General features: G+C 34.0%; 1 protein-coding gene across 1 annotated transcript in view; it reads right to left on the bottom strand.

Annotated features, from left to right (window-relative positions):
* CPS1 (carbamoyl-phosphate synthase 1) overlaps positions 1 to 19079 on the bottom strand; it is a 129049-nt gene that overhangs the window by 99192 nt on the left and 10778 nt on the right. Inside the window, 1 exon segment of the mRNA XM_005672159.3 lies at positions 18028 to 18174. Within this exon segment, the coding sequence (XP_005672216.2) occupies positions 18028 to 18153 (126 nt within the window). The 5' untranslated portion in view covers positions 18154 to 18174.

Genomic DNA, 19079 nt, shown 5'->3' with positions numbered 1-19079 from the left:
AATCAACTGCATCTCTATATATTAAAAATGAAAGATCAGAAATCAATCCGATTTACCATCACATCCAAAAGAATAAAATACCTAGGAGTAAACCTACCTAAAGAGACAAAAGACCTGTAATCTGAAAACTATAAGCCACTGATGAAAGAAATCAAAGATGACACAAATAGATGAAAAGACATACCATGCTCGTGGATTGGAAGAGTTAATATTATCAAAATGACTGTACTACCTAAGGCAATATAAAGATTCAATGCAATCCCTATCAAACTACCAAGAACATTTTTCACAGAACTCAAAATATTTTCGAGTTTGTTTGGAAGCACAAAAGACCCAGAATAGCCAAAGACATGCTGAAAAAGGAAAAATGGAGCTGGAAGAATCAGGCTCCTTGACTTCAGACTATACTACAAAGCAATAATCATCAAAACCATGTGGTACTGGCACAAAGACAGAAATAAAGATCAGTGGAACAGAATAGAAAGCCCAGAATTCAAGCCACGCACCTACAGCCAACTAATCTATGACAAAGGAGGCAAGACTATACAATGGAGAAAGGACAGCTTGTTCAATAAGTGGTGCTGGGAAAACTGGACAGCCACATGGAAAAGAATGAAATTAGAACACTCCCTAACACCATACACAAAAATAAACTCCAAATGGATTAAAGACCTAGATATAAGACCAGACACTATCAAACTCCTAGAGGAAAACATAGGCCAAACACTCTCTGACATAAATGACAGCAACATCTTCTCGGATCCACCTCTTAGAGTAATGACAGTAAAAACAAAAATAAACAAATGGGACTTAATCAAACTTAAAAGTTTTTGCACAGCAAAGGAAACCCTAAACAAAATGAAAAGACAACCCACAGAATGGGAGAAAATCTTTGCAAATGAAGTGACTAACAAGGGATTAATCTCCAAAATTTATAAACACCTTCTGCAGCTCAAAACCAAAAAAAAGCAAACAACCCCATCAAAAAATGGGCAGAAGATCTAAACAGACAATTCTCCAAAGAAGACATACAGATGGCCAAAAAATACATGAAAAGATGTTCAAGAGCACTCATTATTAGAGAAGTGCAAGTCAAAACCACGATAAGGTACCACCTTACACCAGCCAGAATGGCCATCATCAAAAAGTCTACAAACAATAAGTGCTGGAGAGGGTGTGCAGAAAAAGGAACCCTATTACACTGTTGGTGGGATTGTAAATTGGTGCAACCACTGTGGACAACAGTATGGAGATTCCTCTGAAAACTAAAAATAGAACTACCATTTGATCCAGCAATCCTACTCCTGGGCATCTATCCAGAGACAACCATGACTCGCAAAGACACATGTACTCCAATGTTCATTGCAGCACTATTTTCAATGACCAAGACATGGAAACAACCTAAATGTCCATTGACAGAGGAGTGGATCAAGAAGATGTGGTATATGTACACAATGGAATATTATTCAGCCATTAAAAGGAAGGAAATCCAGCATTTTTAGCAACATGGATGGAGCTAGAAATTATCATGCTAAGTGAAGTCAGCCATACAATGAGACACCAACATCAAATGTTTTCACTGACATGTAGAACCTGAAAAAAGGACAGACTGAACTTCTTTGCAGAATAGATACTGACTCACAGACTTTAAAAAACTTATGGTTTCCAAAGGAGACAGTTCTGGGGGTGGGGGATGTGTTGGGGTTGTGGCATGGAAATCCTATAAAATTGGATTGTGATGATCATTGTACAACTATAAATGTAATAAATTCATTGAGTAATAAAAAATAAAAATAAATAAACTATGAGGGAAAACATTCTGCAATAAGTGAGATAATCTGAATAATAAACTGAAATTTTATTATGTACAGTGTAATTTTTAAGACTGATGATGACATTATGGCTATATTTTTAAGAAGTCTCATTTTTTAAAGATATACACTGAAATGCTTAAGCATCAAATAACATGGTGTCTGAGATATGCTTCAAAATAATCAGAGATTAGGGAGCATGACTAGGCATATGGATGAAACAAATTTGGCCATGAGGTGAAATTGCTCAAGTGAGGAAGGTCTCTGTTCTCTCTGCAGGGTTAAGTGCATCCATTGAAGATAGAAACATGCTAATTCTCTACATTCCTTTCCTTGCATTTTTAGCTCTGGACCCATAGTGTCTAATTCTTTTGTATCCTACCACCCACCTTCAGTCTTACCAAACACACACACACACACACACACACACATGCACCAATCTTGCAGAAATGCAAAACATGATTTCTAGACCTCTGTTTCTACTCCTCTAGCTCTATAAAATGCACTGTTTTTCAAGTGTTAAAATGGTAAAACCCTCATTATTTTTCTATAGTAATCTTTTCTGTAGAAATTCGATGCCTCTTTTAGTTGCAAAGCACACAATGTAGTGTTTGATTGTCTTTAAAACAATATACCATGTGCCTATATATTGTTTATGTGTAGTGTGCATACATATTAATTTATATTTACACAAAACTATTTTAGCATGTACTATTAAAATTGATATTTTTATAGTACTCCTCTCGACAGTAAGTTTATTTTTTTTTAATTGGAGGTACAATGCGTGGATTTCAATTTATATTTCTAAGAAGTTGGACAAAGTGCTGTCCTATACATTCTTATATGTTTGTGTGCATGAATGTCTATGTTAGTGTCCATGGGCAGAGTTGGCCAAAAAAAAAAAAAAAAAAAAAAAGTTGTCCTTCACTCAGCTTATCAAATAACCTTTGAGATAAAGTTTTTGTTTTACCTAAGGCCTTGGAACCAGTGTTCAAGATCTCAAGCTTGACACTTTATCTTTAAAGAGTCATGGTTTATCGTCTCAGCCAATAAACTAAAAAAGCATTTGGAATTACTCAGCACAGAGGAAACCACAATAAGTACTTAATGTAATATGCTTGATGACAAGACTTCCCTGACAGATATTGGCTTAAAATGCAACTTCCGAATTCTGTTTCTATATTCAGGAAATCACCTTTGCATGGCAATTCTTCTAATAACATGATTTCCTTATTTTATATTTTATTTTAATTTTTCAAATATTCTTTATTTATAATTCAAGACAGAGATTGATGATTTTAGGAAGTAAGAGTGATTATGTTCAGTGTATTTCCAAAGAACATTATAAGCTAATCAAACGTCTATGGTGATAGTTCTCCATAGGGGTATATTTATTGGGAAAATTTCCTAGGTATCTTTGACATGTTTCACAAGGTGAAAACCTTTGGTCCAAATAATGGAAATTCACTGTCAAAAAAATATTTTCCACTGGAAGTATTATTTTTTGTTCTTGAGGAAGTCATGTGTAACCTACAGGTTTTCACAAAATGGGGGGAAGGCAGGAAACACTTTCTTAAATAATATTTAACTTTGATAGAACCTAAAATAACTGTACTTAGTTGGCAAAACTTAGTGTGAGAACTGCAAATTTCAATTGTCCTTTATATATCAATTTATCAACTCTGCTCAGAGCCAAACCTGCCTAAAATAACACCTCTGTTTATATTTTTCCTTTTGCTTTTCTCTATCTTCTTCTCAACTAAGAATTTCAAACTGATCTATGGGCTACACACTATCTAATTATTTTAAAGAAAGGTAAAAATTAGCATAAGCAATCTGACCCTCGTTAGCCTATTCCTACAATTCTATTTGGTATTTTTCTTCCCCTCTTCCTGGGACTAATTTTATACTTTGCTTTCTGTCTTTTAAAGATATATTTAAGGAGACACTTACTGTTGCCTGAAATAGTCCCTGAAATTGTCCTCAATATGTCTTATTGCTCCTTTAATTATATTTTTTGTTCTTTTTGGCAGCTTTTATAGATCTTCCAATCCTCCTTTCCACTACACATTATATTTTTACAAGCCTTCTGTTTATTGCCTATAGTACCATTTACAGTCCACTTAACTACACTGGCCTCCAATGATTTTAAAATGATGACTGCCAATTGACTTATCTATGAATTGATGGAGAGACTCCGCACAAAGAGCTATTACTTGGAATCCCCTCTTCTAGCTAACAGGTCCCCAAATGCTATTTCATTTCAAGGAGTCCAAAAGAAATCACTTCGTTACCATCGTAAGGTATTTTACTAGCCTCAGTCCTAGTAGAAAGAGGTCTATACACTAAGAAGTAGACTACAACGTTAAATGATCATTGAAGTGCCTACTGCTGGAGAACTTTGGTAGTTTGAATGCTGAAAGTGCAAAGGAAACCTTAATAAGTCTGTACACTCATAGAATGTGAGGGAAAGTAACCAAAGGCTATATTATTCATAAGTTCTACAAAATAAATGGAATCTATCATGACATGGTCCCTAAGTATTTAATAAAAACATATAAGCCAGAGTTCCTCTCATGGCTCAGCAGAAACGAATCTGACTAGTATCCACGAGGATGCAAGTTCGATCCTTGGCTTCGATCAGTGGGTTAAGGTCTGGCGTAGCTTGAGCTGTGGTATTAGGTCGCAGATGTGGCTCAGATCTGGCATTGCTGTGGCTGTGGTATAGGCCAGTGGCTATAGTTCCTATTCGATCCCTAGGCTGGGAACCTCCATATGCCATAGGGACAACCATTAAAAAAAAAGGTATAGGCCAATAAAACATCTTAGACCTCCAGGCTCCAGGTCGCAGCATTATTTAGCTCCTACCATGCGCCAAGTACTATGCTAGGCTCTGGAGATACATGGATAAATGTCGACCCCTTCACTCCTTTAATAAAAGGGCCAGATATGTGCATGGATGGTAAAATATGGGAAACCTCAAAATAAGTATCTCTGCAACACCTGGAGATAAAACAGTAAATTAAATATTCTCACCTTTTGGATATTTCTTTTTAATAATTCACCCTTTCCTTACCATTCATGCTTTAAGTAATAAAAATTAAAATTTTAAGTAAGAAACTTGTCAAATTTTTAATTTAAAATATAAAGTTTAAAGGCTTTACTAAAATGTCATTCATCTTCTTAGCAAGACCTACACAAAATCACAATATGCCCCCCAACAGCCTATCTCCTTAGTCTACTCTTTCTTCACAGCACTCATTGACTTCTAACATATCATCCAGCATCTTATTTTAAATATCTGTCTTATCCCACTAGAAAACTGAACTTCACATGGGCAGAGTGTTGAGTCTGCTTTGTTCACTGATGTGTCTGCTTCCAAGGGCCAACATCAGTGCCTGGTACAGAATAGACAATTATTTAATTTTTTTTTCTCTTTTGTCTTTTTGCCTTTTCTAGGGCCACTCCCTCGGCATATGGAGGTTCCCAGGCTAGGGGTCGAATCAGAGCTGTAGCCGCCGGCCTACACCAGAGCCACAGCAACTTAGGATCCGAGCCGAGTCTTCGACCTACACCACAGGTCACAGCAATACCAGATCCTTAACCCACTGAGCAAGGTCAGGGACTGAACCCACAACCTCATGGTTCCTAGTCAGATTTGTTAACCGCTGCGCCACGGCAAGAACTCCGACAATTATTTAATTTTAGTTTGATGAATAAAGCATCATTAAGTGACAATATAAATAAAATGCCATTTAAAAAACACCAAAAAGCATGATTATATACTCAATTTTTAGTTTGTTCTAGATATAAATTTTCAAATAAGCAAATATCTGTCTTGAGTTGCCTTTTCACTGTTTAACTGATGGTTCCTTTCTATAATATAAGTGTAGTCAAGTATGGAGATTTTATGGTGGGAAAGAGATGTGAGTGACATTGAAGGAGAAAGAGCAACAAAGGGAAAATTTAGTGGATATTTATCCCAGGATACGCATATTGAGGCTGCTGCATGTGAGTGTTGGAATATATCTTACTCAGAGTTAAGACAAATATCATAGTAATTCAAAAAACAGGTCATTTATATCAATTTACTAGGGATTTCACCAGAAAGAGGCTGACAGTGTTTGAATTACATAACAAACTGTTTCAGTCTCTATTTCACTTTGAAAATATAGGGAAAAAATGAGAAAGCTCTCCTTATCCAGTGTATTCTAAAATACAGGAGTATGAAAATAAAATTCTATATTCTTCTACTTAGTCTTAGAATAGCTTATACATATCATTTTACATTTCTCATATTACTCTCACATATTTTGCCATAGCAAGTTCAAGAGAAAGGTCTAAGTCAAATTCAAAGAGAACAAAAGTTATTTTGAACATTGAAAGCTGTTAACTTTTTAGTCACTGAAATTAGTTAAGTAAATATGGACTTTATTCACCTTGCTCAATTTGAAATTTGAGTCTACCTAGCTTCTGCATCTCCCTAGCTCAATCACTACAGGACAATAAAAACAACCAACAAATTTTAAGTGAGTTTAATCTGACTCCCTTTTGGTGGAATTGAGAGATTTTGTTTGGTTTGCTCTCACCAGACATGGGAGAACAACTGTTACCTTTCCAAAATATGAACACTTATATAAGCATTTTTTTGCAGATGCCTACTTTGGGATTTTTTTTCTTTGTTTTACTTTTTTCCCTTGGTCTGGAATAAGCAGCCCAATTCTTTTAATATGTCCGTATAGCTCTTCATTTTACTTTTTCACCTTTGGATCTCTTACTAATAGTCTAACAACTTCTCTTAGTAAAACCTTCATGTATATTCAATTCTGCATGTGATAGGATCCACTTAGTGGCTTCATTTTAATTGGGTACTCATTTTCATTATATTCTAATTCTTTATCACTATTTAAGTGCATATGAAATTATAAGAATATTCTTCAACTCTCAAAATCATAGCCAATTAGAAAAATTTAAATTTCAATTCATTATCTAATTTTACATGTAACTCGAAGTCAAAGTACTAGTTAGATGTTGTTGATGTTGTTAGCTTTTATTCTTATTGACTCAACCAAACTGACAATAAAATGTTGAACTATAACAAAGAAGTATTAGGTTGTATTTATACTAGGCTTCATCTTAAAAACTGAGATATTTAAACTGCTTTCATTAATCAATCTTTTTCTCTACTCAATGATATTTATCAACCCAAATATACACAGTTCACTAAAGATAACAATAGGAACATTACCACAAGGGGAACAGAAACTTTAATCTTTTATCTGGAAATCTCATTTCAATAAGGTCAAGGACATTGGGTTTAGCAAACACTTAGAACACAGATTTTAAAAGATAAGTATCCATTTTACATACATATTTCTCACTATTCCCTAAATAACTATTGCCCAAATTTGCTTATACACTCATAATCTAAATTGCAAATCAGTTTAGAAAGATATTTCCACATAAGAGTAGAGTATAATTTTCCATCCAACCAGGGGAGGAATTATTTTAAGTATAAAGAGGACAAACTTCTGGAGAAAAGCAATGAGAAGAGCAGATGCTTTAGGAGAAAAAAAAAATTCATAGACTAAGGCAATCACTTCCTCTATCTTGGCCCCATTATTCCAATCTATACATAGCTCTACCCATTAGGAACTGTTTAAAATTGTGCCCTGTGTAAGGAAAAAAGACGGGATATAAATGAAGTAGGTTGGGCTGGAGAGAGTAATTTTAATCACTTCTTCCACCTTTCACCATCTGGCTTTCTCTTTCCTCCCATACCCTGTCTGCTGAAATATGGATTTCATTCATTTTTTGGTTTGTTTCTTTGTTTGCTTATTTTGGGTTTTGGTTTTATACTCTGGATAAATTGGTGTGCATCAAAGGTCAGTTCTGTAGATGTCTTTGGAGATTTTGTCAGAAAAACAAATCTTGAAGACTACTAGACCAAGTGACTAAGGTATGCCCAAGTTCTTATCCTCTTTCCTGCCCTCTCTTCTCCCCAAATATCCAAATTCTACCTCTTACTAGAAATTGAAGCTAACCAAATTTGTACATTAATTAAATAGGCATTGAAGGACTTGTCACTTCTAAAGTTAAGGCTAAATAAAAATTGTCCCTTATATAATTTACTGCCCTATAGCCACATATACTTCCTCAGTAAGATTATATTCAACACCAGACAACATCAAAGACAGAGACCCTGCCTTTTCTGTCCAACACAGTATCACCAGCACATAACACAGAATCTGGCACATCTGAATTCAGATCTTGGCTCAAGCAGCTAACTTTCAGAGATTTTGGAAAGATCACTTAACCCCAGGTCCATAAGGGAGAATAACAGGTGTATTTGGTGATTTGGGGAAATGGAATTGAGCAAGACTGGGTCAACCCTATGTAACTCTCTTCTCAAAGAAACCTGTTCACAGTTGCTCATCAAGGTGGGGATCTGCACTTGTTAGTAAATACATTTTACTCAGGGAATGGGGGTTCTAAGAAGCCAATGGTTGTAGATGTAGGTCCTATTTTCCAAATAGGTTTAACTGTAATAGGGCTGATATTAGGATCTCTATCTATTTGAACATCATGTCTTGTTTTTTCAATTGATTTTAAATTTAGAGATTGAAGAGGAGGTGTGATTAATTATCACTTCTGGAATCCTATGAGTAATATATACCTAGCAAATACTGATTGAATGAATGGATAAACGAAAGTATGAATGAATGAATAGATGGATGGATGGATGAATGGCTATCCAGTGGCAAAGATGCTGCATAATTCTATTTTTATTTCTCTGAGACACTACAGGCTTGCAAATTGCACTCCTGCTTTGCTCCAGTTATATTTTAACTACTCCTCTCAGGCTCTATTTACAATGTAAGAAGAAATGGGCAATTTATAGCTATATTTAATTCCACGTGATTTATTTCCTGAGAAACTAGTTAAGGGAATAAAGAACACCTGCTTCAATAGTATTTTCTCTTCCATATTCCACCAAGTAGAGATGTGAGTACAGCAATTCCTTTTTATAAAGCTATTACATCATAATTAAGCTTTATTCACACCTTTCTAAAATTATTTTTGTCATATAATCTACTATTTAGCAGTGTATAGCTAAACGATTAAACAATGAATTCAGGGAAAGAGGAAAAGTTACAACAGAAAACAATAAAAGCATATACTCTCTTACTCTACATACCTCTTCCCCAGTATTTCTTTTCATACCGAAAATATTAAACATTTATGTTTTCATTTCACATTTGATATAATATTTATTTGTAATCACATTTTAAAATTCAATTTGTTTTATTTTTGGTTGAACTCTTTCTAAATCAATATTTTCTGGTAGTGTGAGTCTTAAATATTTCAAATCTCAAAGATATTAATTCTAATAGTAAGATTTTAGAGTTTTAGTCTCTCTCCCTTTGGCATCTTTTCCTAACATATCTTAGGAATAAAGCTTTAAAATCACATCTGGTCCTATAGGCTAGGTAATAAAGTTACTTAATTATTATTTAAGTATAATTCCACTGTTAATAATAATGCAAAACAGTACAGCCACTATGGAAAACGGTATGTAGAATTCTCAAAAAAAATTAAAATTGGTACTCTGGTTTAGCAATCCTCCTTCCAGATACTTATCCAAAGAACTGAAGTTGGGATCTCAAAGATATATGTGCACTGCACTGTTCATCACAGCACTTTTCACAATAGCCAAGAATGGAAACAACCTAAACGTCTATCAGTGGATGAATGGATAAAGAAAACGTGGAATATACATGCAATGGAATATTACTCAGCCTTGAAAAAGAAGGAAATCCTGCCATATATGATAGCATGAATAAACCTCAAGGACATTATGCTAAGTGAAATAAACCAGTCATAGAAGGACAAATACTGCATGATTTCACTTATCTGACACATCTGAAATAGTCAAATTCTTAGAAGAACTATAGTTGTCAGGGGCTAAGAGAAGGGGGTTAATGGGGAGTTACTAATCAACAGACATAAAATCTCAATGTTAATGGTGAATAAGTTCTAGTGATTTATTTATTTATTATTTTTTTAAGATTTTTATTTTTTCTATTATAGTTTATTTACAAAGTTCTAGTGATTTACTGTAACAAAACTGCATTGCAAACTTAAAAATTGGTAAAGAAGGTGGACCTCATGTTAAGTGTTCTGACCATAATAAAGTAAAATTGATTATCTAATGTTAACAGAAATGTAAGCTTCCATCACTGGGGAAAAAAAATAAAATTGGACTCAGCATATATAACCCAATCATTCTTTTTACTTTTCATCTAAAATGCTTATCAAATTTTACTGTATGTTAGTAATGTGTTTGTTTTACTTTACTGATGCAGTCTCATAATATTCCATTTCTATGCCAATTCCCAAATAGTCTATAACTAAGAATTAATCCATTTTTGTCCCCCTCTAAAAAAAAGTGAGGCTGCTATATTTCCATTTTTGTTTCTGAGGTTTATCTATAGTGCTAATACATACTTGGTACTCAATAAATATTTGTATAATTAATTCTGAAGAGGGTAGTTAAAGATAACATGTGTATGTCAATTTTTGTAGTTCATGTCAAAGGACCTTCTTAAGTTTCCTGTGTATATGTAATTACTTCATTTTTAATCTTTTATTTTGTAATTTCATTTTTCTTTAAACTGAATTACATATCTGTATTATCCCTACCACTAGATTGCTTTAAAAATAGGCATTTTTAACAAACTGGGTAATCTTTCACAATGTTCCATCTAGTATTTCTAAAGCCTAGGGAGTCTTTCACAAACTTTATGTAATTTCTGAAGAAAATGTATTTTGTAAGGATGATTACATATAAGTAGAAATTATAACAAATTCCCTATTTATTTGTTGGCTTATATGCTGCAGATGTGGCTATTATTGTTTTACCATGTCATATATTCTTTAATGATATTTCAAGAATGTGATACTGCAAGTAGATCTTCTTATATTTTCCCTAAATATCTCAACTCTTCGGGTTTTTTAATTTTTTTAATTAAAATTCACTGTAAACCAATATTTATGGGTCTATTTTCATTTCCTAAGATGACTGATTAGCTTTATGGGACCACAAATAAATTACCAGGATTTTACCCCCTAATATTCCCAGTTTGTTCCTGTTTAAAAAGTAGATGTTTCAAAGTATTTTCCAGGATAAGAACAATGCAACAACCATTAGTAGGAGTCAAACAACTAAATTCCCTTTCAGAAAGCTTTGAAAATGGGTCTCTGATGCTATGCTCAACTGATTCAGAGCGCTTCATCTTAAGAAGGAACAGTCAAATTCAAAAAGCATTTATAATTTAACCTATAAAAGTTTTGAAAGAGCAAGTGTTTTTTATTACTGTTAGGTTCTTCCTTTGCCTAATATCAGTGTGTGATGTTATGAAAATCATCCACCTCTTGCTCATTTACAGTCCCACATCCCAGCATCATTCTGGATTAACTTCGAGAATATTGATCCTTTACTTTGAGCCAGTTTTCTTTGGAAATCCTTTTGTTCAAATAAGTCAAAACAAGACTTTTCTTGGAGTCAAAATTGCTTATGGTAAACACCCACCACATGAGACTTTATATATGTGTGGAGCTTACAGGAGAAAGAAACACATTAAAAACTGGAAAACAACATGTTTTGTTATAAACATATGACAATATTTTAATTAAAGCGGAAGAAAAGTGTCAACCAAACAGTGATGCCCTAAAATATTATGTTTATAGAATTACTGGTGGCCATATAAAGGAGTTCTCACTAATTCTTTGATTTAAACAACCTGTCCTCAAAATGGAACCGAAAAAAAGGAAAAGAAAATAAAAATCTAGTTTAGTTTGGATTGAGATAAAGTACGGTATATAAATGGGCTCTTGAGTAAGAAAGAAAATTACATCAGGAGAAACTATTTAGAGCATTCTGAAGCCAGATGGAAAAACACCTCTGGCTTCAGATTCACAGGTAAGCACACTGACAAAAAGTCAACCTAAAAAAATCCGTACGATGTTTGAGGCCTGATTAAAATTCTGCCCAGATTTGTTACATGTATATTCACATCTGTGTGTTCCTCTGTTAACCACAGCACTTACACATCTATAAAATGGGAGGGACAGTACTGTTTCTTCCCCCTGGGTATGAGAATTCACCAGCAAAGTGTTCTGGATGTAAAGACTCAAGCTAATTTAGAAATAAATTCCATTAAAGGTTTGAATATAAAACATTATAGCAACAATAATCCCCTTAAACTAGTGGGTTATTGGAATATTATGGAAATAAAAATTATTTACTGTGACTATATTGCTGTTAAATCATTTGTCTATGTAACTTATTTGCATATCAGAAAAAGCAGTAAGCCCATGTGTTTATTTCCATTTTTACCAAGTTCTAAAGCTTTATGTCACATATTTGATTTCTGACTTACCTGAGGTTTCTTAGCTATTGGTTCATATCAGTACTCACCCTCTTAAAAAATAAAATAAATCTGAACTAAGCTTTGGAAGGTAGGAAGCTTAAAGCCAGAATTTATTTTATTTTATTATTGCATAGATAATAAGGTAAAAAGTTAAAATATTGAAGTACTCTTTATTAGCAAATAAAATCTTATTTTTCACTATTAAGTCAATACTTTAAAAATATGGATACTTAAAATTCACAATTACAACACAATTTGCCACCTCTAGAATACTTAATGAGGCTTCTCTGTAGTTACAATGCCTATGACGTCAGGATTTCAAAGTACTATAACAGCAGTAATCAATTAAGCCTTACAACATCTTAAGTTAATAGTCTTACAACATCCTAAGTTAATATTAAGTCACCTACCTTTGGTTAAACATAATCCAATGTTGGTGAGGGGGATTATAAGGTTAATTTACTCATATACTTCTATATACTGGATATTTATTTAAAAATTAATCAGATTTAGGAGTTCCCATTGTGGCTCAGTGGTTAACAAATCTGACTAGGAACCATGAGGTTATGGGTTCAATCTGTGGCCTCGCTCAGTGGGTAAAGGATCCAGCATTGACATGAGCTGTGGTGTAGGTCACAGGCGCGGCTCAGATTCTGCGTTGCTGTGGCTCTGGCATAGGCCAGTGGCTACAGGTCTGATTAGACCCCTAGCCTGGGAACCTCCATATGCCACAGGAACAGCCCTAGAAAAGGCAAAAAGCAAAAAAAAAAAAAAAAAAAAAATCAGATTCATAAGTAATTTTTATTCCAGTTATAGTTCTTATTATAAATAAAAGTATTCATAAAATTTTCCATCACAAAATACATTTATAAAGTGTAGGCTTTTAACAGGCACTTAATTGGCATCTATGTATTAAATTGTTCTGAATCTGGGAGGGGTCTTGACTTTATGGTTATAAACTATTGTAGTCTTAAATTTAGTTCTACGTCATAGAAGAAATTTATTCAGTAAAATTCTCAGCTATATAACAACTGTATTGATTCATTTGTTAGAACCTCACATTAGCCAATAACCTTCCTGTGAAATTTTAAAGGTCAATATAGGGCATTTATTAAGTTGGAAAAAAAAAAGAATAGAGGAGACTTGAAAATATTTTTATGAGTTGAACTCATTTAGACCAGATGAAGGAAATCAAATAAAATCTAGAGATTGCTAGGGCTGAGAAGTCCAACACTAAGCCTACCTGACACCTGTAGCTTTCTTCAACCCTCAGTCATTGAAAAGACCATGGAAAATACTGGTCACATCAAAGACATTCAGTCTTGCATAGCAAATTCCTTGAAGTGAGCTTTGGTATGACCATTGCCCAAGAAATATTGGAGACTCTACTACATCCTCCAACCTTTGACACAAGTCGGAAATATGAAGAAAGTCTAATGAAGACATAAGAACAGAGGAATGTTCACTCTTTCCATAGCAGCAGGATCTAAATCTGTGTTGAAATTATCAGTAAGTCTGGCTAAGCATGGTTAAATAGAAACTCAAAGTCCCATCAGCAAGAAAGGAAAGTATGTGGCCAAGACTCGTGCTAGTTCTTCTGGCATTTCCCCAGCCAGAATCCTCAGCTCCCAACCTAAAACTGGGATCAGGGTAAGGCCAGCGAGTTGTCTAGGGCACAACATCCAAGGAGGCAACCATGTCCAAGGAGGCAACCACGGGCCTGGTAGTGAGAGCCTTCCTCAGTATCACACCTTAGGTGTCTTATTTGCCTACCCTCATCTAAGCCCTGTTAAATTACAACATTTCCAAGGTTTTTTCTGGCAAGAAGCTCAAAGTATCAAGACACTGTTAATGACAAACAAACGAGTCTGTTCTTTAGAAAGGAGAATATAGAAGGTAGAGTACATAACAAAAATGTTCAAAAGAGATGCCATCCCCCAATTAATGAAATATTGTCTACCAAAAACATGGTGGACTAATTACCCAAACTAATTCCGAAACAGCTCATTTGGGATTGGAATACAATTTATTATTTCAAAAATACGGATTATTGCGGATGAAATTCAGCCCTAAAATGTAGCTATAAGTAGTAAAAGTCTAATACAATAGATATTCTATTCTTGAAAGGGTGTAATAAACCTACCTCTATCCCCACCTCTAATATGTACAAAGAGGCTCCAATATAATAATGAATTCTATGTCCTGTGAATGTCTTTAAAGCTACTACAATATAACTAAATGATTCTAATTGTAAGAGTTTTCATAGTTGCCAATTTATAATCAAAGGACAATAGCTCTTCAAGGTTGAGCTAAATAGCTACTTCTATATTAGAATCAGGACATAATATCTTACAAAATGAAAACCTTTCAAAGGGAATAATGATTCCTAGGGCTCATTCATATCTGAAGTACTCAAGAGAAGGACACTTGGACTGTTAGGTTCCTGGCTTAATTATAACACAGGTCACCATTTTTAGAAATGAGTGGATTAATGTTAGGAGCAGTACTTATTGAATCCTTTTCTATTCACAGGGAACTTAACCTTTTCAATTTAATACCTTTGATTTCCAAATTCATTTGCAAGTAAAAATAAAACTATTTAGTTTTGGTGATTTTCCAAGACTTGTGAACTCAGAATTTTTTAAGTTTGCTCCTATCAGAGACTACCCACTTACTATCCATTCATTTCCACTTATTATTCTACCTGTAAACACCGAGGGTAGAAGATCCATATTTATTTCCTTAATTAACTAATTAATTAAATATTAGGATGTACAACCTGACTTTTGAAATTGAATTTACCATAGTTAAAAAAGATTATTTGCTTCATAGTCCATAATTCTAATTCATTATAAGCAATATATTCCTAGAGATAGGTCTAATATAAAAGCAAAAGTGAAACAATCATCATTATATATATTTGAGAATTTTTATCAGATATCTTGTCATTGTAATAACTTGTAGTCCATGAAAATGTGAAGAAACTCTGACCTAACTCTTAAATCCTTCTACTAAAATGTATAGAATAGAAGGTTTCTCAAATACCCAGATTTTTGCTTTTAGGGCCTTTTATGGCTTTTTAAACACTTATCATGGGTAATGGTCACAGGTCTTGGAGTAATTAATGAATTGTTCCCATACTACAGATGACAAAATTTATGTTCAGAGAGTATATGTGACTTGACTAAGTTCAGAGTTTTGATAGCTGCAAAAGAGGTTAGATCTGGATTTTTTTCTTCCTATCCAGTATGTTTTCCACTGCACAAATACAATAAGCTGAGTGTCATAATGAGTACTAAACATTTGCAATGCTAATAGAAAAAGATTACTATCTCTAAAGATTTTTGTATGTTATGGTGATTGATCATGTATACCCTTGATACAAAATTCCTTTAAAATGTAGAGCAACTTCAAATGCTTTCCTCTTTCTTATGAAATACAACTGTGTCTACTGGCAAGGTACACTCTATGCAAATATTAGCTATAAACAAATACACGAGGAAGGGCCACGTAAAAGTACAAGTGTGTCACTGCTGTCGTCAAACTCACTCTTTTTGTCCAACACCAAGGGAAGAGGAAAGTGACCTCCAAAGTCATAGAAAAGGAAATCAATTCAGTGTGGTGTTTATAGATTTGATCGCAAGGTAGCTTTACAATCCATTTACTCTCTATGACTGGCTATAGTGCTACTAACCTTTAGTGACTGTTCTCACTGCCCTTCACTGACCATATATAATCATATCCTAATGATTTTAACTATTTTTAAGATAGGATGCCCGTATAAAGAGTAAGTGCAAATATATCTTTCTAAGAGAGTTGAATTTTAAAAGTGAAGACATGAAGAAAAGTAGATAGAGGACTGTTTCAAAATAAGTGAATAATAACACAAGTCCCCTTGGACTTCTATATAGAATTTTAATTCAGTATTGTGAAGTTCAAGAACTTCTATTTTTCATGGCTGGCATTCCTCCAGAACTTTGGCCAGAAATGATTGAGTGTGAGTAATGGCTTTTACACCATGAAATGATGGCTTATTCCTCCTACAAATTTGTCATTCTTAGCTGTGAAGTTTGGCAGGCCCTTAAAACAGATCTGCCACCATGAGCTAGAACTACTTTCACAGGGGTCCAGCCACATAATTAAACCATTTTGTTGTAGTTGTATAGAGTCCTTATTACATTAGTGGGGAATTTGCTTCTAATCTGAGTCCTATCTATACCATTTTAATTTTCTATTTCTGTTTCTGGTGAAGATACACCAACCCTATGTACCTATTTTTGTAGAGAAGAAAAAGATATTTAGATGGACATAACTTTGAAGTCTTAGAAAACATATCTAACTTTAGGTAATATTTTTTTCATTTATTTGCTATTTATTCTCTCGTGATATATTATCACCCTTGAAATATTACTAACACTAAACTGAAACCAAATATTTACTCTCATAACATCTATGTAGTCACTGTATCTTTGATGATAGTTTAGAACGTCTCTCCTTTCTTGGCTCTCTTGTTACAATTAAACTTATTCCTAGAAAATGGTTGCTCCTGGGTTTCTTCATTTAAAATAGTTTCTTGAACTTTCTCCTGAGATCTTGAGCTGTCTCTTTTTCTCTCCTTCTCTCTCTGCTCAGGACACCTCCTCCTTCACACCTCCTTCCTCTTTTTTTAATTTTTTTCTCATTCCTATTTCTTTCCCATTCCTGTCATTGGAGGTCACAAGAATCTATGGGCATGGCTTAGCCCTACAGAGATCATACAGGGCTAAAGTCTTACTGTCTCCTTACTTGAACAGCCTAAGCAATAGAAGCTGGGGAAGTACTTGGAAGATTTTTAGTTAAACCACTGAGCACACAATGCATAAGCAGAACACTCAAAACTATTAGAACCTATTTTTACATCCACAGAGACAGGTTTTTTTTTTTCCCACTTCACTTTGCATGGCTCTTACTACTATAGAAGCAATATATTTAAAGCTACTGTAATTACTTAAATTTTGTATTCACTAAAGATGATTTTCATTGACAAAATTCCCTTGGAATAACATCAGACTTCCCTGGTAATAAATGTCTTCATAAAAGTATAGGGAAGTATAGACAGGAAGAGTACTAGAATTCCATAACTCTGTGGTGGGAGCAGGAGAAGAGCACTTCATGTTCTCTTCCTGAACATGCTCCTCAGTTATATATACACTCAAAGAGATAGCCTTAACAGCGGCTAGTTGCCTCAGTGTCTTAGTACGCAAAATAAAAATAATAAATTTGTCCCTCTAAAAGAAGGACCAAGAGAGAAAATAAAAAAGCAAAAGCAGTATCTACATGATGGTTTGCAAATATCAAAATGTAGATATGTTGATATTTTCCTTCCAAAACATTTTCCCAAAAAATTTACAGTGAGCCCGTATAAAATAGAGGCCTAGCAGACTCCCTAGTCGGATATAGTTAATACATACATAAGCAACTCCATGTTTGAACCCAAACTATGAGTAATAGTGTCTGGGCTGAGCCCTGATAGCCTTTAAAAATATTTGTTTTCCAAACAGAGCACTTACATTTTATATATTCACAGCAATTGTGATCATTCTTTACCTTGGGTGAAAATTGCCAAAATTTTACTCAGAGCAGATAAAAGTGATCATTCGTTAACTCTGTAGATTTTTTAAGAAAACAGGTATTCATGATTTAGCAGTTCAGAACTATGTTTTTCCTCTGTCAGTGACACTTTGCTTCAGGCATAACTATATCCTATACAATTTTATTGGAAACAACAAAAATGAGAATATTACCTTGACAGAAAGGAGCCTGATGCCAGGTCTTGAAATTTTCCATTGATGGTGTACAGTCACATTGGTTAAGCCAAAACCTGTCTTCAAGGTCTTCACCACTTTGCAAGCTGTCAAAATCCTCGTCATTTTGAAGATGTTGATTTGTGACTAAAATTAAATGAAATTACATATATTTTATGAGAATTGTTCTAAAAGATTTTTTATTTAATATGAAGAAGCTGAAGAGTGTGCAGTCAGGTGTTTAAGGCTAACTGCACAGTGATCTTTGAAGTTCCATTCATTCTGTCATTAAATGTCTTTGGCCATAGCTCCTCCTTCTCTTAAGCCCTCCCCCTGAGGTAATGTCCAGAGATGTTCCATGGATATGTAATACAAATTGCAACACATCAAACACTACCTTCCCCTGCTGAAATAATGCTAGTCCTGTGCGAAACCAGTCATCTGTCAAAGGAATTGCTTATGCAGCTGAAAAGAATGACCTAGGCACAGTGGACCACCTCAGGAGTATTAATTACATTAAAGAGTAGCAACTTTCTAATAATGCTAAGGATTTTTGCTTGTGTTAATTGTGATGCCTAATTTGACTTAAAAAAAAAAAAAAACCTGAATTCCCAAAGAAACTGAAGACTTTCCATTTTCTTGGAAAAAAGACAATGGAAACCACATGTAGTAAAATGGACATCAGAACAAGCTTTCCCCCACAAATGTAAAACAAACCTATCTACACTGTGGTTTTTTGAGTTAATAAAGTAGTACATACATTCTTACTATTGCATTGTTTTGTGTTCTAAAGTTTACAGCCATCAGTAATATTAACTAAAACATACCTGGAGCAAAGTAGCCTATTTCTATCCCTCTTAATTGTCCAATTTGTAAGAAGCATATGATACAATGGTAAACATCTATTTGAATAAGTATTCTTCCTAAATCAAGATTTAAGTTGTTAAACCATTACATATAAAATTCTCTCAAAACCTGAATATCTGTGTTTCAACCTGAGTTGAAATTGATTCATTTAGCTCTTCAATCCCATGTTTAATCAGGCATACAAA

Source organism: Sus scrofa, chromosome 15 (assembly GCF_000003025.6).
Source record: "Sus scrofa isolate TJ Tabasco breed Duroc chromosome 15, Sscrofa11.1, whole genome shotgun sequence".
NCBI lineage: Eukaryota > Metazoa > Chordata > Mammalia > Artiodactyla > Suidae > Sus > Sus scrofa.
Note: the sequence above shows the minus strand (reverse complement) of the source record. Positions and strands in the feature narration are given on the sequence as shown.